Below are 26670 nucleotides of genomic sequence, written 5' to 3'. Positions count from 1 at the left end.
TTTCAACTTTTCAAATATTGAAATTGAAGAACTCGTCATTATACTGTTTAATTATAGAAGCCTCCGGTAGAGGTCCTACCATTTCGTCATATCCAATCCAATAATCATTATAGATTAGTCAAGCTAGAACTATATCTATCTTTTTTTATTTCCATATTTTTCTGATTCATTAAAAAACGTATGCACAAGAGCTAACATTGTTTTAGTAAATTTCAGTAAAGTAAAGAATCACTTTTATTTATATTTTCCATAATTGTTATGATATATAGTGAATTAAGCTAATAACAGAGATCTATTAAATGTAGTTTCTGCTTTGACTAAAAGATGGAAAATGTTATCTATTTCTATCCCATTGAACTGTAACTCCTTGATATCATAATCTATTGTTCCGTTCCATATGCCAGAGTTCATTAAATTGACGTCGTCTTCTACACCTGACTGTCAAATGCTCGTTGCCTTGTACTGTAATTTCACGTGATCTTATAAAGTTCGTGTGATTTTACACAGAAAAAGTTGCAGTTTCAAACCTTCCTACAAAATGAGTGTGTGCAAAAGTATATTAGTTTTCTTAAGTGTAGTATTAACTATTAGTTTAGTGCAATGTACAGAATTTGTTCCAGTTTTTATGTGGTCTACTAGCAAGTAAGGAGCATTTTTGTTTTAAATTTTCGGATTTTTTAACTTGCCACACCTTAAGGACTATACACAAGATAAAACATCAGTATTTGCTAGTAAAAATGTATATTATATGCATGCCTTACTAAAAAATATATTTTTATTATATTTGATTTAAAAAACACAGATATTGTTTATCTAACCCTAGTCATATGATTGATTACAGAACAAACGAAAAAGTTCCGGCCTTGCACAAAATAAGCCAAGACTCATTTAAAGATGATGTTCTGGAGCATTTGAAAGAGAACCCATTTGTGATAGTGTTTGCAGAACAAACAGTGAGTTTTTTAAATAATTTTTTACCATAGACTCACATGATTTTTTTCAGTTAAGTCCTGAAGATTTTGCTCAACATGATCAGTCAGGTGCCACAGTTTTTCCTTACCTTGAAAAACATAAAAGGAACTCTAAAGTTTCGTATCTACCTTACGTCCAAAATCCAATCAAAGCTTTGAAACATTTAGGCGAAGAAGTGGCTGAGGTGTCGATATCAGACTTAAAAGAAAACTTTGATTTTCCTGCAACGAATATCCTCATTGTTAATCTAAACGATGCTAAAGATGATGAACACAGACTAGAAATGTTGAAACGTCATGGTAATATTAATAAAATAATGAAATATAATTCTTACATATAAACTTAAATTTCCAGATTCTACAATAATATCTATCTATAACAAAATTGCTAAGAAGTATGACAATGTTTTGGCTTTGTACACAGCTCATCATACGTCCTGGGTAAGTTTTATTTTATTTATGTATTTTACGTTTTTTAACAAAATTATGTACAGGTTGCACCTGAAGATGTCATCAGTTCAAGGAAAATCAGATCGTTACTGGCAACTACTGAAAATGGCACTTATTACAAAAGTAATTACTCCATTCTATATTACACAGATGTATCGTATAACCTTAACAATGGTGCAAGTAACACTGAAGTTTCTTTAGACTTCACTGATGCACTGCAAAATACCGACATTGTTTTGACTGGAACTTCATCCGTGTTACAAGTTGAGTAAGTATTCTTGCACTTTTCATAGAGACATTATATAACATTTCAAATATTTAAATTGGCACATTCTTTTATGTAAATTTTTTAAGGATGGAATTTTCGACAAATACTAGCGACGGTTACTGGGTATTAAAAAATGTTACTGTAACGTATAATAATACAGATTATAACCTTAATTCATCTCTCTCTGATATCTATGCTCCAACTACATTCTCATACCACTGTGGGGACCAAAGCTTTTCGACTGAAAACAACAATTTCAAACTTTATTTCGGCTCCTTCCAGGTACAAATTTTTATTTATTTATTTATTTTTATGAAATATTTAAGTTTTATTAATTTGTTTTTTTTTGATTTTTTTATTAAAATAATCCCTTCCTCACAGGTTCAGTTATTCTTCGATGGTACATCTGCCAACGAAACCAAATTTTCAGATGCATATGACTGTGTTGGCTTTACTTCAGTCCCGATTTGGTCTGGAATTTTCGTTTCGGCCATTCTCTTACTCATCATGACCTTGGGTATCACCATGATGATGGATATTAGAACTATGGACAGATTTGATGATGCTAAAGGCAAAACTATTACTATAAACGCAGAATAACATGCTAATAAACAATGATAACTTAGCTTAATGGCTTATATGCTTAACTCGAAAGAATTATAATAGACCAAAAATGCCAAAATTTTTGGATGAGAATTTACTAGAATGAGGAAAATATAACTAACTTCTATTGATATTGGTGTATAAATGGAATTTAATTGATTTGTTGAAAAATTATGGTAATAATAAATGTGTCGCAGGTTATTTGAAATTACAACTATTTCCCTTCATTTGCCTCTTTCTAGTAAATTTAAATTTTTTGTGGTAACTGATTTAATTTAGGAAGTTAACTAAATGGTTAGCATTATAAGCGTTAAGCATTTTGTTGTCAAATATTAGCTAAGCCTTCCCTAAATAGCTCAGTATTACACCTGATAAGATCTATACTCATTGATGATGTGCTCTTGTGATAACTAAGCATCTATTTGTTATGTCATCCGGAGTTCTGTCTTAATCAGGTTTTCTACTGTAGGCCTAACTGCCTATGATTTCTTCTATGTCCCTTGGACCTCCATCTTCCCGTTGTCATTTGGTACAATCATTATTCTACATAATTTTTCGATGAACTCAGTATTTCTAAAAAATTTTGAACTACCTTTATACGTGTACTTCGAAAAGGATGACGTAACTGCACTAAACGTTTCACGTAGCTTTAATGTCAACTGAAACGAATTTTTGTCCACGAGATTTAGAGAAACGATAAACCTACTATATACACAATTTATATTATATATGACAATAGTATTTTTATTATCTTTTGGATTCATATAAACCTAGTAACTTGTTGTTCAAGTAGTAGTACAATAATTGTTAAAAAAAATTGTAGCCTTGACGTTGTTAAAAAAATAGGGTAACTAAGCTTATGGCCTATTTTTGAGTGTTAGGTCTGCACTATTAAAATACACTAATTTTGTAGGAATGTATCCTGTTTGTTAAAAATTATTTTGTATATAAAACACAATTTTAACCCTGTTACTGTATAGTATTGTTATATTTTAGAAGTGTCCTTAGTTTTATTTCATTCCATTAACTTTTTTTGTCATTTTTTGATGACGGCATTTTATTTTGTAAATTCGTATTTATATTTTAATTGTCATTCTCTATCGGTGATGGGTTTAATTATAAAACGTTTAATTTGTAAATATTCATATTTTGTATCATACTGTTCCATTAATTTGTTGCCAAACAGTGTAGACTACATGTCATCTAATAAATTATTATAAAAAAATGTTTTTTTTTTATTGAAACTTGTTTCGGTTCTTCATAATAAAATAATTAATTAATTTGACATTTGTATTGCAAAATTGCAGTCATTTTTACTCACTGCTTAACTCAGTTTATTGCTTTAATAATTTTAACAAAAATCGGTGAAAACGTTTAAAATCTAATTATGGTAACCATGAAATTATACTTCTGTAATTGATGCAGTTTAATGCAATTAAAGTATTTTTATATTCATTGTTTAAATAAAGAAGGTAACATTTAAAGTGGAGTATTTTAAAAATAATTCAAAACAAAAAGTCTTCACTTCAGAAGAAAAAAGTTTGATTTTCAAAACGTCATTATTGATTTGTGATTAAGCACAGATATTTTCAAAAAAACCTTGGACATCCTTTTGGCGCTAGGGTTTTTGTTTTTCATGGGCAAAATACTCGATAAACAGAGAAAATAATTATGCCACAACAAATAAGTAACTTCAAACGATATCAGTTTTTTTTCGACCTAATCACAAAATCTACTTTACATATTTTTTGTGTTCCGAGTACGCATTTCGTGTAATCTCTCGTTTGAACAATAAGGATTTGGCGCTTTTACGTATTGAGATATGCTTAGAGATACTAGGTGGCGCTGTCTGTCCGGGTCAATATCCCCCTACCTTTAATGAATAATAGGAATGGTGAAGAGGAAATGAATTATTTTGTGATTTTGTCCTAGTGGCCGGTTTAAGTTTTATTAGGCGTTATGAAGATTTAAATATGCTGGTTTATTCAGAATGGATCCGAACGGAAATGGAAAGAGAGGTTTGCACAGGTTTAAGGAAATCATTAGACGTCAACGCCAAGATTCGGATGTAAGAAATCTTAATTGTTTTGAAAATAATGCTTCCCGTAAGCTATACACATTATTTTATATATAGTTATACTTTCTCTAATGTATAAGTATGTAAATTTTACGTTGTAAAGTTGATTTGAATTGTTTAAAATTTAAAAACCTAAATAGATCTGTCAAAATTTTAATCATCCTTTTGTTTTCAAGGCAAAGACATACATACGTTGTAGACATACAATGTAGAGGCTGTTTTAACTTGGAACAGTATCATGTTCTTAAAACTACTCTAACATATATACTGGAAAAATTTCAACTTTACAATTACTAATTAGCTTATACTACAATTAACAATTGCCAATTATTAGCTTTTAAATACATAAATGCACACATTATGAAACAATAGCTTTGGGTGCTGTTATTTTTAATCGTTCAAAAATAGTTTTTGTTTAAACACGCTTCCTCGTCAACTTTGTGTGCATATGTGTATAATTATGTAAAATGATCGTTAGTTGGATAAAGAAAATTTATTCACTATAATTGAACTATTAAGAAAGGGCGTCACATACTAGTAGACTGTTATAACTGAATTGTTTGATGGGCGATGCTTCCACTGATATACGGTGTTTGAATCTTTGCATAAAAGCATAGTATTAAATTGCTCTAACAGATGCCTATTAATTAAAAAAAAAGTTAATGTCAAGATGACAGTACAAGAAGAAAAAGTTTTGGGTGAAAACATCTTTATTGAACAGACCATGCTTTGACCGAGCAAATAATTTATTGACGCATTCACAGATTTTGCAGATCTCGCCATTCTTGTCTACTTTCTCTGTATAAATAGTAGAAATATTTCTAGTTATAACAGCAATGTGGTGGTACTCTACTGGGATCACATTGGAGTATTTCACATTGATATTCACATGACACTGTAACCACACCCATCAAACAGTTGTTGTGATCGCAGTTGACTGCTATGTGAAACAACTGCTTTAGAGACATACTTAATCATTCTTTAAGGGAGGAGGAACTGATTCCCCAGATCTTGATTTCGTCTATGACGATACCGATTCTCACATCAATGAAATCACCGAGTTGTACAGCTACACCGAACAGCCCGAGCTGCAGCTCAATGTCAAGGCATTTGAAGACCAAATGGAGTTGTACAACTTGCCACCCAGCTGGCAAAGGTTGTCAATTAATAAGAGAAAATCGGTAGTCATGAAACTTCTTGATCAGTTAGAAGTCAGCAGTAAACCTCTGAGAATGAGAAGTGCAAGGTGCATTTTATATATTGCTCAAGGTTGCTGGGCTGAAATGCAGTCCGATACTGAACAACAGGAATGGGCAAGGAATAATTCCATGTTGTTGTATCAGTTAGGCGTGTTCAATGCGTTTACCGATCTTCTCAACATTGAATTTGAGTAAGATTTTTTAATCATTATAACAAACAAAATAAAATGAAGATGTCTAAGGTACTAAGAATCGTTATAAATGTATTGAACTAATTTTTAGGAACAGTACTGCTGCCCACGTTGCAATGAGGAAAATAGCTGTCTCATTGGCAGATTCACAAGATTTAAGAGTAATTCTGTCCGTTTTGTACACAATTACAGAAGTCATACGAAACGAAAAGTACTCGGAGTCTAGTGAATACGAGAGCAATGTTAATGGTTTTTGCCATGAAATTGGTAAGTTACTTTTTATGAGGGAAAGGCACATTATTGTCCTAGGTTATAATGTTTGATTTCTTTCAGCAAATTCAAGCGGTGATGATTTGCTGATAGTGAAACTGTTGAGTATGGTGACACGATTTTGCAGTGGTTCCGCCCCACATTTTCCCATGAAGAAGGTGCTTTTGTTGCTGTGGAAATTGATTTTAGTCTCACTAGGAGGCATGACTGAATTGAAGGAACTGAAAATGGATAAAAGGAAAAAAGCCGGGCTGCCACCGCAAGATGAGGATACCATGGAAATAGCCAAGACGATGCGATCGTCTTCTCCTCCAGCTAGTGCATCGGATCTTCTTGAAGCGCAGAACCAGAAAAGAACCGCAAGACCTTTCAGGAGAGTAAGTTATTAATTACATATATGTGAGAATCATTACGTTCTGTACCATAATTTTTCTATATAATTACAGTAATATAATTTTCAGAGTTTGATAAAGCAAAGTAGTTTAGACGATCATGAATCTCTAGTAGGCATGGAATTGGATACTGCGTTAACAGGTGACAATGGAGACGAATTAAATGAACTCTCCGAATTCGATGAACGCCGTCCTGCAAATGAGAACAGTGATCAAATGTATCACAATAATATTGATAGTTACAGGCCTACGTCGCCACCTTCTCAGAGCACTTTAATTATTCCTAGAGGGTTGCCTTGGAAGCCGAAAGTCCGACAGAAGGATATCGATCTGTTTTTAGATGGGGCAAGATTGAAATTTTTAGGGTATAGTTTACCAGGTGATCGGACTACATTGTTCGGACTGCCGGAACCTATTCACGAGGGAGTTCGAACGTTGAAAGAGGTGAGTGAATTTTCACGCAGTTTTTATATTGTGTAAAATGTGACGATTTTTAGCATATTTACACCTCATTGGCGGAGCTGCAAATTCAGAAAGAAGAGGAGATAGCAAGAAATCCAATATCTACAAGTGAAGGAGAAATTGAAATGACGCCTACTGAGATTTTATATCAAGCAATGTTGCCTAATTTGCCTCAGTATATGATCGCTTTATTGAAAATATTACTCGCCGCTGCTCCTACCTCAAAAGCTAAAACAGATTCAATAAATATAATGGCAGACGTCCTTCCCGAAGAAATGCCGTGAGTATATCCGTTTAAAGCACAGTTTGTTTTCAAGCTGTCATGTCATGGCCTATGTACCTGGTCCACTACCTTAGCATTTGCTACGAATCTTTGAACTGTCCTCGTTCTCAGGCTAGGGTCTGTGGGGGTAGACCCGCTATTGGAATCCCTTCGAACTGTCCTGTTCATTTTGGTTTTTGTTGGTTCTAAAGCCACTACGGACACAGCCATTCCTCAGGCAATGATGATCCTCTAAGTCGTTCCACGGTGATGTCTGTAACTGGTCACATTAATGCTTACAAATGTTTCACCGTTCTTTACTGCTGGCATCAAATGTTTCATCGGTCGGCAAAACATTTGCAAAACATTTAGAAGCATTGAATGCAACCAGTTACAGAGGCTACTACGGAACGTCTCGGGGACCACCATTTTGAGGAGGGGTTCCGTCCGTAGTGGCTTAAGAACCGAAATGAACATCAGGACAAGTTTAGGGGTTCTAATAATGAGTTCGCCACCACAGAGTTTAGCCCAGGATCAAGGCAAAGATTCTGAGTTTGTAACTGTCGGTGACCAGATACATGGGCCCCAACATTACGAACTTGTTCTTTACATACTTTCAGTTCAGATATATTTTACACATTCCATGTTTTTCTAGAATGACTGTTTTGCAATCGATGAAATTAGGAATTGACGTCAACAGGCACAAGGAAATCATTGTGAAAGCTGTGTCGGCGATTCTGTTGCTGCTGTTGAAGCACTTCAAATTAAATCACGTGTACCAGTTTGAATTTATGTCGCAGCATTTGGTTTTTGCTAATTGTATTCCGTTGGTTTTGAAGTTTTTCAATCAAACCATCATGGCCTACGTTGGAGCTAAAAATGTGTAAGTGATTTTTTGTATCGGAAAACTTTTTTTTCAAACTGAAAACTTGTGTTTTAGGATTCCTATTCTGGACTTCCCTTCATGCGTAATCGGAGACCAACCGGAACTCACTACAGAGACCTTAGAAATAGGAGATTCTGCTGCCTTTTCGTGGAGGAACATGTTCTCGTGCATTAATTTACTTCGAATATTAAACAAACTAACCAAATGGAAGCATTCCAGAATTATGGTGACTGATCCTTTTCAATAACCACTTGCTAGTTTAATTACTTATCTTTCAGATGCTGGTCGTTTTCAAATCTGCGCCAATTCTGAAGCGAACTCTAAAAGTTCGGAATGCCATGACGCAACTGTACGTGTTGAAATTGTTAAAGATGCAAACAAAGTATTTGGGACGACAGTGGAGGAAATCCAATATGAAAACTATAAGTGCTATTTATCAAAAAGTCAGGCATCGGCTGAACGACGATTGGGCTTATGGAAATGGTATTTAATTATTTATAAATACACGATGTACTCTAAAAGTAGTTGTTTTGTAGATTTGGATGCGAGACCTTGGGACTTCCAAGCCGAAGAATGTGCACTTAGAGCGTCCGTCGATAGATTTAATAATCGTAGATACACTCAACTTAACGTAAGTACCTAAAGGGCGTCGCAAAAGTAACACAGGATTTGAAAATTCCACATAATTTGCGCACAGTCTCGGCTACACACTCTCTGTACTTGAAATGAACTTTTACATTTTGTCTAACCGCAACGTGTTTACTACACCATCCAAATCCTGCGTTACTTTTGAGACAACATTTTTACGGACGGCTAAATAATGTGAGATGTATTTACATGTTTGCATCGACTATTTTAGGATAATGAGTTTGAGCCAGTGGATAATTGCATAAATAGTGTGCTGGGGACAAATCATGACCTATCTGAAAGCTTTAAAAAACACTACAACTTATGGTTAGAGCAAGAGGTATTCAGCACTGCGATAGAGTGGGATAACCTATTAGTAAACGAAAAATTGTAATTATTTTCATTTGACTCGGATTATGTGCAATAAAATTCCAGAGTAGTTATTCTGTACAGCTCTGAAATATACAACTTCAGTATCTGTAGCAGGTTTTTTATTGCATATAATTGGTCTTCTTGAGTTTGAAAAAAATATCTTTATTTAACCACGTTTCCTTGCTGTTGATTTTCCAGACAATAATTATCAATATAATGGATTTAAAAATTGCACACCGTAGACTTGAATTAATAATAAAGTTGACTAGGAAAATTTATGTATAAAAATTATAGTTAGAAGTGCTTACGAGTCTGTTATATTGGTATATTTTTAGAATTTACTATCGTCGCCATTATTATTACCAAGAGGCCTGAAAAAATTTCATTAACGTTTAACTTTTATTGAGATGAGTATGATCGAAATGTTCCTAACGTTAAAAAAAGGTCTGTATTACTTTTTTACGTATTCTTTGTGATTTTTTTTTAATTATGCAAGGGATGCTTCTGGCGGCTTGGAATGATTACATTGCCACCGTTCTGCTCTATTTTACCTTTATACAATGTTCACTAGTTGCCTATTATAACAATTTTCTTAGATCTTGTATTAAAATTGGGGTGTTCGCCGTGAAATATGGTTTAACTAAAAAAATTTGCAATAAAATGTTCTTTTGCATATGAACAAAACTACCTCAATTAAGTATTCACTTTTCTAAGAATTTTGTAAAGAAAAAATCTGAACTACCACACCTTTTCCCTGTGTCGTGACTTTACGTTCGATACTTACTTTTAAATCAAAATTGAGAGTGGTGAAAAAAATTTATATGAATATATTAACTTAACCACATTCAATTTTATCGGCTTTACTAAATTTATTTTAAGCTTATATACAATTTTATACTTTAATGTAAACTGTTGCCTGTAGATATGTACATTTTTTTTTCCAATATACTTTTGAAATTCCGTAGTTGCTTTTCATTTTAATTTATGCACACTTTATTTAACACTATTAGCACATCATACTCAGTTGCAGGGCTGTCTTTACGCAAAGGCCTAATAGGCCCCGGACATGTTGGGGGCCCCGTCATTAGAATCAGTCGTGAAAAAAAATTACTCCAATATATTGCCGATGAAATCTTTCAACAAAAGAACAAGTTCTCAAACCTCTTACTTCAGAAACAATCGTGTAAGCTTTAAAACCCACATAGTAATAACGATAAACTTGCAAGCAAAGGTAATAACAGGCGAAAGCTTGTTTTATAAACCTTACACTCTAAGCTTGTCAAAACGTGCATGGAGCTAAACAGATATTTTTTACACGAAAAAATTCTACGCAGTTTTGACACATAATTTTTTTATCTATAGCAAATACAGGCTGTTACAAATTCGCTTCTCACTAACAGGGATCTCGGAAACGGTAAGAGATACGAAGTAGCTTAAATGTGGGCAAAGTTGCATAATCAGGGGATCAACATTATGCCTCTAAAAAATCGAGGCTAACATGATTAGTTTTCAAAATATTTGAAAAAGTCCGAAATTTTGGAAATCCGTTTTTGTTTCATATCAGCCTTGTTCGAGGTGATATTGAAAAAAGAAGAACACTTTCTCATGGCCACTTTTTCCTCTCTTATCGAATGCCATAATCAATTTTATATGTAACGTTTCGTCTCCAGGACCATCATCATCCTCATTTTTTTTAAATACGACCCTAGACAGTTTATTACATTTTTTGCAAGACTTCATGACCCCTAATACTGTAAATTCATCTTCAATGTATTCGTTCCAAATTTACCTAATTTTTTTTTTAGATTTCGATGTTTGTTGAATTATCGTACACTCTAAGTATCGTTAGACCCTGCAAAATCCACCTAGTTATTTGAACTATTAACATCACACGTTACAATAAAACATAATTACAGATGTTTTAATCTTCCATCACCTGGTCATACATAATTAAATAAATTGTTGCGTCAAAATTAAAACATTACAATTTTAATTTCATTATGACAAATTCATTCTTAAAAATGCATATGAACAACCAAAATCCAAATGAATATTATACTTATACACAGTAAATGTTCAAAACATTTCCGTTTCGGCAAATGTTGAAAATGAAGATAAGCATAATATTATTGGAATTTATTATACCTGTAACCGCGACTGTGAAAGAGCATGTCAGATCTATATGTCTGGATATCCTGAAAAAAATTAGATCGAAATTTGTTTGAATTTTGAGCATTCGAGAAATCTAGAAATAACTTGAGCACGAGATTAAAACTCTAATAATGTTTTATTGTTAACGTGTGATGGTAATAGTTTAAATAACCAGGTGGATTTCACAGTCGAAGAACACTTAGAGTGAACGATAATTCAAGAAATATAGAAATCTAAAAAAAATAGATAAATTTGGAACGAATACATTGAAGACGAATTTTTCGAGACGAAACGTTTGAATTTGGTTAGTGCTGAGGCAGTACATTTATTGGGGGTCATGATGGCTTGCAAAAAATGTAACAAAATTTCTAGGGTCGTATTTAAAAAAATGAAGTTGAGGATGGTCCTGGAGAGACGAAACGTTACATATAAAAATAAAAATTGAATATGCCATTCGATAGAGGAGAAAAAGTGGCCATAAGAAAGTGTTCTTCTTTTTTCAATATCACCTCGATTTTAAACAAAACCGGATTTCCAAAATTTCGGTTTTTTTCAAATATTTCGAAAACTAATCATGTTAGCCTTGATTTTTTAGAGGCATAATGTTGGTCCCCTGATTATGCAACTTTGCCCTCATTTAAGTTACTTCGTATCTCTTACCGTTTCTGAGACCCCTGTAGTGAGAAGCGAATTTGTAACAGCTTGTATACTATCCTATGTAAAATAATTTCATAAACGGTGTAGGGTTATTTTTAAATAAAGTTTGTCTGGTGCCATTTGAAATAGTTGCTTATGTGCTTATTAAGTTATTATGACCTAAGCTTCTATTAAAAGCGAATTACAACGATAGGGTTACGCATATAAGACTTCAGCTTCTGATATTCGAAAGGTTTGATTGTTTTTTTTTTCTACATTTACTGGGGCTCCAGCGATACTTGGGCCTAGGGCCTCATACCATGTAAAGACGGCCCTGCTCACTTGGAACCTACAGTCAACCAGAACAATCCCATTATTGGGTTCACACTTTGTATGAGTTTACAAATGACGAAGTCACTGTAATTTTACAATAAAAAAAAGTGTTTTGTGAAAGCTTTCTTATTTGTTTATTTAATCTTAAAGTATGTGTTTCCTGAGTGGAAACGAAACCTGAGCTAAGAATCTTGAAAAAAGATATGAACATTTCAGTTATATCAATTTTTGCAGCAATAGTATTGTAGTAATTTTTAAAAAGGCTAAATTTGTTTTGAGAAAAATGAAACTATACAAAGGTATACAATATATTTTTTAAAAAAAGTTACAAGTATGAAAACTACATTTTTAATCTAAAGAATAAAGTTAATTATAGACAATATTCTCCGCTCTCACCATATTTTTCCTCCGACTGCAATTCATACATAAACCTATAGGGAATAATCCCAGACACGGTACACATACAATCCAAAAGCAAAATTTTCTAAAATACAGGGAAATTATTAGTGTGTTAAATAATCGTAACTTTTATCTTGAGGGCTAACAGTTTATCTGGCCCTCATTCCATAAAATCCTAAAATGTTTAATTCATCAACGATAACTGAAGAGGTTTTATTAAATTAGGTATGCCGAGGAAGGTTTTTGGGAGTATGACGTTTGGGGGAGATATATAGGTATGTATTTACGGAATACATACCCACAGGCTTTAAACGAGTTGGCCATTTACTATAATCTTCAGGTAAAAAATATAGGCTGGAAAATTCATATATTTAGTACTAAAACAATTATTATAATCGAAGCATCAAACGTACTCTCGAAAAGTAATGGTGGTACAATGTACTACTCTTTCCAAACTGTATTTGAATTTCATGTATTTCTCACAGTTTGGTCATCCTTCTTCAAGAAATTCTGCGAAGAGCTGAAACCACTTTGATAATAATAAAGCCATGATTTTTGAGAAATACCTACTTTTACTATTCTACAATTCAAACAAGCTCGAGGTACGGAGCCTTTCTTTATTCAGTGTCGTAGAATAAATTAATCAATTGGGTTTAATAATAGAGATTGATAAATACAACGTTTTAACATCTGCTTGCTTACATAGGTAAAAAAATAAGAACATAATATGCGAAAACAATTTTTTGATAACCATTTTTATTTTTTATTAAAGCAAAGGGTGCTAGATGTAGAAATAAAGTATTCCCTGTAATCTTATCCATTAATCTTTTAAATCGTTTTGTTCAAATTTTAACGTGACAAATAGTATTCACGTTAAAAATCCTACTTTAATTATCATTACAAGTCCAAGTCCTGTGAGTAAGTACAACCCTGGTAATATATCCAGTTAATCAGGTCTCGCAAAAAATCTTGAAAAAACTGAACAGGCATGCTTGCGTTTGCATTTTGTTTTGTCAGTGCAGTTCTGCCATTCAGTGGCTTATGTATCGCCGAGTTTTTGTTTTTTGTTCGTCAATTACAATAGTTTTTAAATATCACTGCTATTACAGTGCGGGTTTTTAACAGTGAATATGTTGTTAAGTGCTTAATTCAGCTAAATGTGTTTCTGAACATCAATTTTGGAAGCTTACCTACCTACCTACATAGAGAATATAAAAGGTACGTGAAAAATATTCAGTTGTTTTATGGTTGGTTTATAAAAAAGTATTAGTCCTAACTTAGCCTTAACTTAACCTTAATCTTAGTCCTAAAAAGTTAAATGTACAGAATGTAAAGTATTGGTTTATAAAAATTTTAACCTTGCCCTAGTTCTATACATTACATTTTGTACATTTAAATTTTTAAGACTAAGATTAAGGTTGTTACGGCTAAGTTAGGACTAATACTTTTTTATAAACCAACCATTAAATAATCAGTTTGACACCTTGGTCTAGTTTTTTTGATACCGGTACGAAATTATTCCTACACGTTTATAGTCTAATCGTATGATTAGCTAAGCAAGCTTTAACTTGTACTACTACAAAAACACTGACCTATTGTTTATATAATGTTTATCTATAATTTATTTCATAAACAACATTGACTCAGTCTATAATCCATGTACACAGTTGCATTTGTAAATCTTTACTATGTACATAATTAACAATTTACGTCTCTAAATGTTTTGAATTTTCATGTCCAAAAATTGGCAAAGGACAGATTGTAACACAAAGTTCATAGAATACATTTTTTTAACAGTGGCTCTTCTCCGTATAACGTTGTTCCTTTTTGTGTGAACTGAACAGTTTTGATATATGACATGATAGGTAGGTGCAGTAAACATTGGTGTAATAAAGGAAAGGTGATGAAATTAAATACTTATGGCGAGTTAATTTTTATTAAAAACTAGATACTGGCAACGGTAACAATACGAAAATGAATACTTAAGTTGTCTGGCTAGGGTTGAGTGCTGTCATACTTTCCGTAGGAGCCCTACAACAAGCAAATTCGAAAATTCCCTCCCCCTCGCCAAACTCCTCGCCGTCCTTCAATGTCACGGGTAGGGTTCGATTTAAAGTTTCGGGCAGGAACAAACAAGCTATTGCTCCTAAAACGAGTAGAACTCCTAAGATGACTTCCGGGTATGGTTTCCAAATATTGGCTAGGTAGAGGATCTGTGGACTGAAAAAACTAGCTGCATAGCCTGCTACGTGGATGGCAGACACTCCTTGTCCTCGTACAACTGTGGGGATCAGTTCCACAGCGTATTGCGCACCTAGAATAAAAAATTTAGACCTTTTTTTTTAAACTCGTTCTTAGGCTTCTTTAACCTGAATTGTAAGCCACGTTGATGCCTAGCCTAGCGATGACTGCCAAAGTAACGATCAGAGTAGGTTCGGGATTCTGCATAAAGGCTTGTATTACTCCTGAACAAGCTGTGAAAATTCCGCTTAGCAAGAGAGATCCACTCGCCAACGCCTTTCTCCCCGCCTTGTCTTGCACTGCTAATATGAACAAACAAGCTGGAAGGATTGTTGATGATGTGGTAGTGAATATTATGAATGCGGAATATCCTAAACCATTGACGTTTCTGGATATAGCGTCATAGCACAAGGTCATCACCATACTAAAATAAAATTATTGTCCTAAAAAAATCGGGAAAATAGATTAGAAACTTACGATTTAAATACGAGTATAATCGTCTTTCTCCTTAATTTGGGCGTTTTTAGAAGCCCAAAAAAACTCTCATTTGTTTGTTTAGAAGAAACATGCATCGAACAAAATCTTCTTAACGAATCAACAGTCTTTTCACATACAGTTTTTTTGTTTATTGTAGCAATTCTCCTAAAACATTGAATAGCTTCTTCTGTTCTGCCTTTGCTTATAAGCCATTGGGCACTCTCAGGCACCAGATAATAGAATCCTAACACGAGTAAGTGTGGTACCGAGATGAAAATTAGGAACATCCTCCAATTGCCTAGTAGCACTGCTACCCAAGGTACTGCCATACAGGAAAGACAATAGAATAAGCCTATACATAAATTCAGGCCTAACGTTCTCATACTTGGTTTGATATATTCCATTACTAAAAAAATATATTTACTTACTACAGTTTTACGTACTGGTTTTCCTTTTGTACCTACCAATAATGTACATCATTACAAAGTTTGAATCAGTGGCGCAACCAGCCACAAATCTACTGATGGCAAACACTGTTACATCATTTGATAGGATCGTCGTTATGTTTCCAAAAAATGCCAGTATGTTCGCTATGACTAAAACGTGAAGTCGGCCTATAAAATCTGCTAGAACACCTAATGTTAGACTCCCAACAACAGAGCCTATAAAAAATACTGATTGACCCAAGGCTGGTTTCCAATTGTCGTCACATACCCAATTTAACTTAAAAAATTAAAAAAAATAATATTCAAATAAATAACGCATAATGAAATATAAACAAACATTGCAAGCATTACCGATATGGTGCTACAACTAAATAGACCTAAAAATTTGTGAAAATGAGAGTAAAAAAAATAACAATTTTTTCCAAAAATTTCATTGAAATTTAGTACAGGTAAGTTTTTGAGCGTACTTAATACGTCAGTGTTGTTAGTTTTTGGCTATTTGCTAGAGGGCGCTAGTTACTATATCTTTCAGCAAAATTTTATGACTATGACATTATTTCATTTTTGAAAGCTTGCAACTTTTTAAGAAAGCAATATAACAAGATAACTTGATCTACATATTTCGGTTTATTTTAATTCAAGGAAACTACCAGACACCAGGAAGAGAAGCTGGTTGATTTTGGGGCAGTCAATTGTGTCTTTCTCAAAAAACCGATAAGCTTTTGTTGAGTCTAACAATAGTACCTTTTTGTGTAAAATAAAATTTTACGTTCTAATATAAAACGTACACTGTAAAAACCTAACCTTAAAAGGTTAGGTCATAAAATGTCACTGGGAGAGGTAGTTTCAGTGAAATGTGATTCTAAATAATCTTTGACGCCCTATATCTCAAAAAGAAAAGACGATAGGTCCAGGGCTTAAAGGAAAAAATGATATTATTTTTTGTATGTTGCACTCACTTCCGCAACACCTTGTATGTTAATTTTATATAAAATAAATAAGTAAAAGACAATCATCCTGTACATTTAATTTTGGAATTTAAAATTACAGTAGCCTTACAGTGTTTTAAATCACATTGCATAAAATTTCTTATGTTTGCCGATAGATGGCGACATAGGCGCAGTATTAAATCGATTCAACTGACAATTTAGTTTTTGGGTAGATTTCAGGAATAAACAGTTTAATTTCCTAATAGAATCCTACATTATAAATTAGGAGTAGGTTTTTATTAACTGATAAAAGAACAACTCTCTCGAAATTCTAATAGAATAGGTGCTGACCAATATACAGGGCTGGAAAATCCACATGGTTCATCTGCCTTTACATGAGAGCGACAAAGTAAAGTAAAGAAATTCGTGCGATAGACAAGGATGACTATAGTGAAGACGTTTCATAATCTGAATAGTCACCGCTCGTTTCGGGTTAGAACTATTCAGATTATGAAACGTCTTCAATGTAACCATCCTTGTCTATCGCACGGATTTCTATGACTTACCTTATCGCTCTCACGTAACGGCCGATGTACTATGGGGACTTTCCGAACCTGTATATATTTTTTGTAAAGTTAAAGGTCAAACCTTATTGTCCATACCTCTTCAATGATGCCTATAAATCCATAAGTGATATTTCTGCTAAAGATCCATCCTGTAGTACACTCCATATTAACGTAGGTATCATTTTCTAAAATTTCTACGTCACAAGTACCGGTGGCAGAAATATTCTCATAGTTCCTAGTGTCACACTGAAATTCTGGTACCACGCTTATAAAGGTTTGTCCGAAATAATGGAAGGCAGAAAGTGCATTTATTGCACTGAATAAAAGCATCAAAATTAATTGAAAACGATTAAAATTCCCAACATGCTGCAGCATGCTATCTATGTCAATTATTTCATCGGTCATTTTTACTGCCCCTGAAATAATTTAAAAATGTGTTCCTACTTCATAATTTTTAAACTGAAATAATTAAATTGTAATTAAATGTTTGTTAGTTGAGAATATCTTGCAGCGTTCCTCCCTTGTTTTGGTTTACCGAAAGTGCAAGTAAAAATATTTGTTTCCCAGGTTTTGAAATGTGACACTTTTTATCTCCATGGGGTCTTTTGCTATCATATTTCATTTATAATAAATTGGTTTTTCGTATTACGGCTAAATCGTAAAATATTAACCATGAATATTTAGTTAAGATTTGAATTTCATGAGACAATCTCGAGTACTTTTATATTCCTGGACTTCGTGTTCTGGAAGGAAAATACCAGGATATATTTTATTTATAGTCATTACAAAAACTTCTACGAGAATGCTGCCCATTGCTTGAACGACATACAGCAACTTATCCGAAGCCTTACTTTTAGATTTTTATTTATCGATAAACAACTAATCACGAAACAGATTGATTTTAGTACATACCGTTTTGATATTATGTTGAAGAAGTTTTAGAAATGAAGAAAATTCATTGGATGGTTGCAGTATTTATATTCTATACCAAAGAAATAAAAGAATAACGTACCACTGCTGCGCCAAACGGCACGCTTAGAATAACATAAATTATAGGGGATGAACAGATGCCCTCTGGCGATACAGTAGATCACAGTTGTTTCGATTCAAAGTTATCTGTTGACACGGTGCGATATCACTAGTTGTCGATATTCACAATAGCTCGAACCCGACATTTAGGGCACCTATTAGATAAATTCCCCCTTTTCGCAGAAAGTGAAAATGCGTTTGACCCGAGGGCTGGCCCCACATTTATAATCCCCTTAGAAACATACATATGTTAACAAGCGTCTTCGTTTCCGTGTAAAAAGTCAGACTCCGCTTACGTATTCGTTTTTATTTTTGAAAGCAAGAAACAGGTTTCGATTAGTGACAAAAATTTATGCCGAAAAGGGGGTTAATTTCGAGTGATTTGTAAAAAAAAATGAACAAGAATTAATTAAAAATTCTTGTTTTCAATTTTCAAATACTCACCTAATTTTTCAAATTGCAACAATAACTCCCGGTTCAAAAAGAAAATGACACCTTCACACTCACGATAAACCAAACAGAATAATTATCGCGGTTAAAGTGGTCGTAGGTTTAATAACATTTTTTTTATGAACTACATTTTACTGCACGTTAGATGATCACTGTTCTGCTGGGTCCCCGAGCAAAATGGAAAAGAGCACGCGTTTGCAGCTGTATCTGGACTTAATTTTGCCTTATCGTATATAAAAAAACATAATTATAAAGTTGTCCAGGAAAACAATAGTTAGGCTGTATAAATATGTGTATACTGAGAGAAATAATCCATGACCTGAGGTGACGGACATTTTTGTAAACAGTAATTATATTTGAATTTTGTTATAGCAAGCAGATAAAAATTGTCTCCTAAAATTTCCCCGAAAAGTTTACTTTAATATCAGACCAACTCTCGGTGATAAGAAAAAAGTGTAAACATCAATTTGTATTTACGTATTTGAACCTTGAAAACAATGAAAATGGCAAAATACCAAATAAATAAAGAAAAAAACGAAAACTATGCAAATAATTTTAGACAATACCATATTTTGCAGTAATTAAATGTGAAAGCGTAAAACTGAAAAAGGAATAATCATCAAAGGTATAGTCTTTCCGAAGTCAGTTGAACATGTATAAAAACGTCTAGCAATAAAATTTAATGGGTTTCATAGGCCTCCCTAAAAAAGTTTTCTGCTAAAGGTAAAATTATAATAATTTGTGTATAATGTGTAGGAAATTTCTATTATATGTTCATTTGACCAACAACATATTTTAATTATTTATGACCTCAAACAATTTTATTATATTGGTGGTAAATTTCGTTCTGTTCCGTTTCAAAAGGTCTCCAATTGTAATATGAATCATTAATAAAACGTGCCTATAATAAATTAAAAGTACCTGAATCCCAAATTCCACATTGGTGCACTGCACTGCTAGGCCAATTGTCGACAACTGGATTTATGACCAGGTTGCCCAGTGCGGCTGTGTTTGTGCCGCGTTTGATCGCGCGCTCATTCTTCAACTGGGCGACCAGACCTGTATATGGGTATGGCTAAATAAAAATGGGAACAAGTTTTTCAAATATTTCAATGCCGAGTTGCTGCGTCAGCGACCGAACCTGGTACATACCTTTTGATTCTTCAATTGAGATCGGCAAGACTATATCTTTTACTGTGACGGAAATGAAGGAAAAAAATATTTTCGTAAAAATCTAATATCCTAAGGTATTCAGTGAAAATTTAAAAAGTTAGGTAGTTTTTAAAAGTGCATTTTCCGCTAATGCACAGAGGAAGTAATAAATTTATTTTTTAATATATGTGTTTACAATTTCACGTGACAATTTTTGCATGAGTTGCATGCTGTGCATCATGTAATTTTCTCTAATTTTTCAATGACATATTACTTGTAATTTTTTACAATTTATCCGTACTGGTGCTCCACTTAATAAGCGCTTAATTATATTCTAAAAACAACCTTTGCAGTTTGAAATGCCAGAGATGTAAAACATTACGAGTCTGAGCACAACTGAAGTTATACGGGATGTTCCGAAGACTAATGGAAATTTTATTATTATAAATCCATTTGCGGTAGGAGGGAGTTGATCGCATTTTGATCGATACGTAAGAAACCGCTATGAAGGTGCTCGGAACGATAATATCGGGGTGTAAATAAATATAGGGCCCTAGAAACACCCGAAAATTGCCTTTTATCGCACACTTCCCCTCTGTAATAAAATTATCGCTGTTTAAACTCGTAAACACGACATGTATCAGCTAAGTTTTATAATATTCCAGACTCTGTTTAATATTCTGTTCTTTCCTCTGTTGGTTTTACCCTAAAGCGCCTCCCGGATACAAAAGTGTAACACTTTCCAAGTCAGAATAATGTTAAGAGATTTTTTCTCTTGTCGGATATGGGAACGAAAAAAAAAATGTAACTCCTGATACCATTGTTTCACTAAAGCTCGGTGCCCGGAATGAAATTGGATATTGGATTGAGTGTCGTGATCCGACGGTAAAAAATTGAGTAATTATTGGGTTTATGGGTGTATTTTTCCTCGAATTTTCTTCTCCTACGACGTTATTATTTTGTATATAAAATAATACCAGATCCCTATATTCTAGCAACTTTTTACACATTACAATAAATTGGCCAATTTATTGGTCAAATTTAAGTCAGCCAATAAAAATCAATCGTGATAACAGCAAACCGCAAACCATAATAGGCATATAACTTACATCAGACTTACGTAATAATAATAATAAACAAAATAAATATATATACAGGGTGGTCCCGAGGTAATGGGCCAAAATTCCTGGGTAGATTCCCCGAGTAAAAATATTGCGATTTAGCCGAACTTACCTTAGTCCAAAAGTTGATAATTAAAGAGATACAGGGTGTTAAATGTAACACATGTTACACTAATGTTTGTGTAAGTCTAGCGAAATTGTTCGAATTGCCCACCCTGTACCATTTGGCATTGTCCTAAGCGTGTGTAAACGCCGTCTATTTTACTCGTTTGAAATGTAATTTTGTCAACTTTGTCCTTTTCGGAGCCATTAATAGTGTAAGTAGACAATTATCTCATAAGAACTTAAGGTGCATCTTTCTAAAAAAAATTGTTATGTAAGACATCGAAATTTTCACACCGTTGTTTAGATAATTATTACTGTCGTCAATTTCGAACGAAAAAAATATGCGTTGTCATTTAAAAAAAAAATTATGTCATCGCTGCCGTAAGTGGATTATCGAAAAAAAAATTTTTTCCACATAACAAGGTGCCCTGGATCAAATAAAAATCGACGGGTCTCACCGTTTTTCGAAAAAAAAATTGTTTAACGAAAATATGAATTTTATGCAGAACTTTTTTACCACGTTGTATATATACCGGGTGTTTCGTAACTGGACAGCCAAAATGAAATGGCATATGTAAAATCGAATTTTAAACATGAAATAAAGAATAACTTTATTTCATATCGGGCTTTATTTAGGAGATATTTTAAAAAATGTAAAACAAGGCAGCTATGAAAATAAAAGGTTGTTTATTATTTGACAGCTTGTCATTGAGTAAATGGTACACCACCAGTGGAAGAAATGTGGTGGAGTGGCTCAATAATAATTTCAATGGGAGATGGCAGACTTTTATCTATGGAGTCACTTAACACAATTAGTTTATGCTGAGTCAAGTCTGGCGAGTAAAGAGGGTGCGGGAGGACAGTAATCTGTTTTTTGGTATAAAACTGACGAATTGACAATGCTGAGTGTCATGGCGCAAGAACCACGAGTTGTCTCGCCATAACTCTGGTGTATTTTTGCTGATTTTTTCACGTAACCATTGTAAAAAACCTTCACTGTTTCACCTTGAAGAATTCAAAATGTACAATTCCATTAAAGTCGAAAAAAACAGTGAGCTTCACTTTGACATTGGATGGGTGGCGATTCAGAGAAGGCTCGCGATGCTCGTTCACTTTCTAGTGGCCTGTATGTATCTCTGACATCTCTTTGATCGCTTATTGTAACGTTTTGTTATTTAATTATATCCATTTTGAATTATGTACAACGTTTTTTTTTAAATAAACAATTATATAGATAAACACTACATAACAGGAAATAATGAGCAGCTTTCAATTATTGTGAATTCATAGTGATATGTTGGATGAAAGTCTACAACAAATATGTTATTCTGACGCTTTGTAAATTAAACGGGGATAATTAGCATTGCTGATGTTTTTCAGAAACTAACCGCTTTATACCATAGAACTAATTAAAGATTCGTTGATGTGAAAATATTAGTATCAACATCGTGTTTACGAACTATTCACGTCAATACGTTGATTGAAAAATAATTTGTAGATGCCCTTTTTGATGTTTGTTACACCTGCCAGATTTTAGCCTGCATATATTTTAATTTTACGGAAAAAATACGGTTGGTTTATTTAATTTGCAAATAATAGAAAGCTTTTTCGAAGTATATTTATTATTCAGTGGATTGGTTTATTTAAGCGTTACAAATTCTATGGTCAAATTCATAGTTGTGCCACGTTTTAAAAGTTTAATACCTATTGAATTACTTTTCTGTACAGATTGTTTAAAAATATTCACTAAGTATTTCTGGAAAACTAAAAAGTTATCGTTTTATTTCCTTTGCAGAACTTGGACCTTCATTGCACTGGATATGGTTGAGATTGAGATTTGCCGACGGTGAGTACATGTACAAAACACTATTTTCAATTAGTATTGGAATTATCCGTGCGATTTTATTGTGAAGCGAAACTATTGGTAGATAACCACGGCGTTATTTAAATCGCAATTTCCCCCCGGTTGAGGAAAATCGCTTTTAACAGTGCATTATTCTATCTTACGAAGCAATCATAATTCTGTAGGGAATTACAAAATATAGCGGTTGCAGAGAAACGTACTTTATCGGAATTTATCACGTGCAATCCACATTTTAAAGTCCAGGGAAATATCAGGGTAAATAAACTATTAATTCAAAATTTTTACCATGCGGCTATACGAGAAATACACCGCGGAACAGTCATAAAATAAAACTACAAACGTTGTCACTTATGCAAAATACGCGTACAATAATTTCGTACCGGTGTGATGAAGGGTTGTACATTTTATCACACTCCACACGACTCGAATGAATAATAGCTTTCCTTACCTCTATAAATTATAAAAATACGGTAATAATGGTGGTGTATGTGCCATTTTAAAGTTGGTGCTGATTTCAAATAAAAGCAAACCCTTACAGTCACATGGAGAACTTGGATTCTGCAAAAATGATACAATTTATTTTTATTTTTTGTACAATACTAATCACACATTTTGCTTAGATATGAGGCAGTAGATCCCAATCTTTTAGAAGTTGTGTGATATTTGTATAAAAAGTAAATATGTATTTCAGTGATTTACGATATGTAAATATACATGTTATATTTATTTTTTCCTTAGCAACCTTCAGGCATTATTTAATTAAGTTACAATGTAGAAATTCAAGTTAATTGTTATTAAAGAGATTCTTAATCAAATCTAACTGATATTGAATTATTTGTTAATAATATAACCATAAAAAGACATGTTTTCTCTTTGTTCCTTTTGTCGAACAGAGTTTCGGCGTTATTGAAACCGTTCGCTGAACATGTGACATTAATTTTGTTGATGCCTGTTGTTGCATTGAGGATACAATTAGTTAATTCGGGATTCCATGCGGTCAAATTGTCATAAGATAATATATACACAATGTTGTCTGCGATCTAGGACAGCAAGCTGCTTAATTGCAAGGTAAACGATCATTTTCTAATCAGGGGTTACTTGGGGTACGATTGAAGCTTCTCTCTATCAACAAAAGTACGCAAAACGCTCGCCTTCGAAATATTTCCTTTTAAAATAACAAACTACAGACTGTTTTGGGGAGAATATTTTTTGGAGCACTTTTTTTACCCGTTGCATTTAAATTTCGTTTGGGTAACGTAAAATATTAAAATGTCAAAAGTTTCGATGTTATCTGATAACGTAATAGTATTTGGGTGGTGCAAAAAATGAAATTTGGATGTGGAAAAAATAATTTACGACCGTCAGGGGGAAGATAAAAATAACAATTACTTTACATGAAATGAAGTCAGATTGTCTGTTTTTAAATAGTGTTTTCTTATCTCCCTCAAAAAGACGCGACGCTTTCGGCTATTAAGGTTAAGAAAAGTTAAAGTTCTTTCCCAGGTCTCCGGTTTCTCGTATAATTTTATGAAAAAATAAAAATAAATAAATACGCTTATTTGTTTAGAGCAGAAGTTATATTTTAAATATATAGATAGATATCATTAAATGACGTAAGTTTTCCTGTCTTTCTTGTTTGTGTTTTAATGGCATATTTTGTAAATTTATGTCAGAAAACGTACAGTGTAGTTAGTTAATGTGCAGAAAATCGGAATTTGTTTTCAACGACTCTAAATGACCTTCAAAGTCATGGTAAAGGTCGTGGTCAAGGTCACCGTTGGATTGCTCACTCAAAACCCTGCAACTTTTGTCCTAATCATTTTTTTGCTTGACCAGTATTTTCTGAGATAAAGGGAGGGTTCCAAACTTTTTGAACACCCGGTATGTATAGCCTCTCCGATCTCAATTGAAGAACCAAGAGATTGGCAATATATACCAGGTTCGGTCGCTAACGCAGCAACTCAGCATTGATATGTTTGAAAAACTTGCTCCCATATTTATTTAACCATACCCGTATACAGGTCTGGTCGCCCAGTTGACGACTGAGCGCGCGGGCAAACGCGGCACAAACACAGCCGCACTGGGCGACCTGGCCATAAATTCAGTTGTCGACAAATGCACAGAAAAAAAATGTGTTTGGATCAAATGAGCAGATAGTTTTAAATGGAATTATTTGCCGTAAATATTAATTTATTCTATTCAAATGTATATCCTTTCGTCAAAGTATGTTAAATATTTGCTGTATAAAATTTTTCTTAAAATTTATATTATTTGTAAATATATACATGATATACATGATATACCTATACATAATAATATACATGATAGTTTTGAAATTTATTACCTCGGACTTTAGCTACAATATCTCTTACAGTTCATCATAAACTGCAAACGTATTTGTTTCAAAACTACCAGCTCCTTAAAATACATATATTTAAAATTTAGTATTAATGTTGGAATTATTGAAGACAAATGTAGCATATTATAATCAAACTTATGTTTTCTTGAAAGAAAATTGTAGCAGGTCACAGAATGGCGTAGGTGGAAAGTAGCACGATAGATGGAGCCACTTACGCTCTGTGTATATCTCCTTGTAAGTAACGACACTAAAGCAGCTAGATCCAACTGCATAGTGATGAATCAATAAATCCCAAACCGGCCTATGTCTGGTTGGTTAAACTTACGAACGATCCTAGCTGTTTAACTTTGAAACAAAATATTTTTCATTACCGAGAAATATTTATATCCAAATATATTCTTAAAATAAGTATATACAATCAGGTGACCAAAACTATTCAATTTTGTATTAAAATTAAACAAATGATACATTATTATACAATATAAAACATGTTTCTATAAAATCTATGTAGATCATAAAATTGAGAATAGAATAATATCGCGAGTAATACTGCAACACCCAACACACGTGCACAAGATGCACAGGATAGGATTGCATTTGTGGTTCATTTTCTTAATTAATTTTCTCGAAGACAGAAGCATAATAAAAGTTGCATGCACATAGAGGATGTAAATTAAAGAACGTGTATGGCCTATCGGGCATACCACAGGGCTCAATACTGGGATCGTTACTATTTAACATATTTATTAATATTATATAAACGTGCGATACCTTAAAATCAAATGTTGTAGATTTGAAGCAAGATTTTTTTTGCGTGTGGCCTAGCAGTGCAGTGCAGCAATTTGGAATTTGGTGTGATTCAGGTAGTTTTAATTTATTATAGGCACCTTCTATTAATCGTTCATATTACAATTGCGAAAGGGAGAAAATAAGAGCGATATTTTGTTTACTAATATTATTACAACATGGCATTTTGGAGACTTTTTGACACGGAACAAAACGAAATTTACCATCAATATAATAAAATTGTTTGAGGACATAAATAATTAAAATATGTAGTTGGTCAAATGAACATATATTTACACATTATATACAAATTATAATAATTTTTATCTTTTATTATTTTTAACTCATTAAATTGCATTGCTAGGCGTTTTTATACATGTTCAAGTGGCTCCCTTTTAATTGAAAAATTTCATACATTGTTTTTGCACAAAATTATGACCTTTTAGATATTTCATGTAAATGTACCGATGAGAATTATAAAATAAAAATGCCTGTTTAACTCCCGGCTAATTCCTGTCAAATCTGTTACGCTGCACGTCTCCGATTTAGGTCGGGGTTGCGGGGGCAGTCGTTACAGTGGCCTCCAATAATAGCAG

At 33.2% G+C, this 26670-nt stretch overlaps 3 protein-coding genes and 1 long non-coding RNA gene across 5 annotated transcripts in view; 3 read left to right on the top strand and 1 right to left on the bottom strand.

Moving 5' to 3' along the window:
* Positions 1-407: 407 nt before the first annotated feature.
* Positions 408-3517, top strand: LOC108916973 (V-type proton ATPase subunit S1). The gene is made up of 7 exons (XM_018723354.2): positions 408-642; positions 842-953; positions 1004-1271; positions 1327-1412; positions 1466-1689; positions 1776-1971; positions 2071-3517. The coding sequence occupies exons 1-7, from the start codon at positions 539-541 to the stop codon at positions 2287-2289; spliced, it is 1209 nt and encodes a 402-aa protein (XP_018578870.1). The 5' UTR covers positions 408-538; the 3' UTR covers positions 2290-3517.
* Positions 3518-4142: 625 nt separating this feature from the next.
* On the top strand, positions 4143-9991 carry LOC108917000 (striatin-interacting protein 1). Of its 2 annotated transcripts, none has more exons than XM_018723407.1 (11): positions 4143-4360; positions 5356-5759; positions 5851-6026; positions 6093-6406; positions 6491-6865; positions 6919-7163; positions 7801-8028; positions 8086-8257; positions 8310-8514; positions 8568-8662; positions 8891-9991. In XM_018723407.1, the coding sequence occupies exons 1-11, from the start codon at positions 4283-4285 to the stop codon at positions 9050-9052; spliced, it is 2454 nt and encodes an 817-aa protein (XP_018578923.1). In that variant the 5' UTR covers positions 4143-4282; the 3' UTR covers positions 9053-9991. The 2 variants fall into 2 exon arrangements, with proteins under 2 accessions (XP_018578923.1, XP_018578924.1); XM_018723408.1 differs by having other exon boundaries at positions 4265-4397.
* A 3580-nt stretch (positions 9992-13571) lies between these two features.
* The window catches only part of LOC111691389, a 68224-nt gene continuing 55125 nt past the window's right edge, over positions 13572-26670 (top strand). The window contains exons 1-2 of the long non-coding RNA XR_002762934.1: positions 13572-13767; positions 22861-22911. This is a non-coding gene — a long non-coding RNA (uncharacterized LOC111691389). The remainder of the gene's footprint in view (positions 13768-22860; positions 22912-26670) is intronic.
* On the bottom strand, positions 14470-18885 carry LOC108917021 (organic cation transporter protein-like). The gene is made up of 6 exons (XM_018723435.1): positions 18682-18885; positions 17305-17624; positions 15732-15990; positions 15268-15673; positions 14919-15214; positions 14470-14863 (listed from the first exon to the last, which is right to left on the bottom strand). The coding sequence occupies exons 2-6, from the start codon at positions 17611-17613 to the stop codon at positions 14532-14534; spliced, it is 1602 nt and encodes a 533-aa protein (XP_018578951.1). The 5' UTR covers positions 17614-17624; positions 18682-18885; the 3' UTR covers positions 14470-14531.

The sequence above is a fragment of the Anoplophora glabripennis genome, unplaced genomic scaffold (genome assembly GCF_000390285.2).
Source record: "Anoplophora glabripennis isolate ALB-LARVAE unplaced genomic scaffold, Agla_2.0 scaffold2, whole genome shotgun sequence".
Lineage (NCBI taxonomy): Eukaryota > Metazoa > Arthropoda > Insecta > Coleoptera > Cerambycidae > Anoplophora > Anoplophora glabripennis.
Note: the sequence above shows the minus strand (reverse complement) of the source record. Positions and strands in the feature narration are given on the sequence as shown.

Coding starts and splice junctions, on each gene's coding strand:
- LOC108916973 (XM_018723354.2), top strand. CDS start 539: ATGAGTGTGTGCAAAAGTATATTAGTTTTCTTAAGTGTAGTATTAACT. Junction 1,272..1,326: donor AGAAATGTTGAAACGTCATG/GTAATATTAATA, acceptor TTAAATTTCCAG/ATTCTACAATAATATCTATC. Junction 1,413..1,465: donor CAGCTCATCATACGTCCTGG/GTAAGTTTTATT, acceptor AATTATGTACAG/GTTGCACCTGAAGATGTCAT.
- LOC108917000 (XM_018723407.1), top strand. CDS start 4,283: ATGGATCCGAACGGAAATGGAAAGAGAGGTTTGCACAGGTTTAAGGAA. Junction 7,164..7,800: donor GTCCTTCCCGAAGAAATGCC/GTGAGTATATCC, acceptor ATGTTTTTCTAG/AATGACTGTTTTGCAATCGA. Junction 8,258..8,309: donor GGAAGCATTCCAGAATTATG/GTGACTGATCCT, acceptor CTTATCTTTCAG/ATGCTGGTCGTTTTCAAATC.
- LOC108917021 (XM_018723435.1), bottom strand. CDS start 17,613: ATGACCGATGAAATAATTGACATAGATAGCATGCTGCAGCATGTTGGG. Junction 15,991..17,304: donor TTATAGGCATCATTGAAGAG/GTATGGACAATA, acceptor TAATTTTTTAAG/TTAAATTGGGTATGTGACGA. Junction 15,674..15,731: donor TGTAATGATGTACATTATTG/GTAGGTACAAAA, acceptor ATATTTTTTTAG/TAATGGAATATATCAAACCA.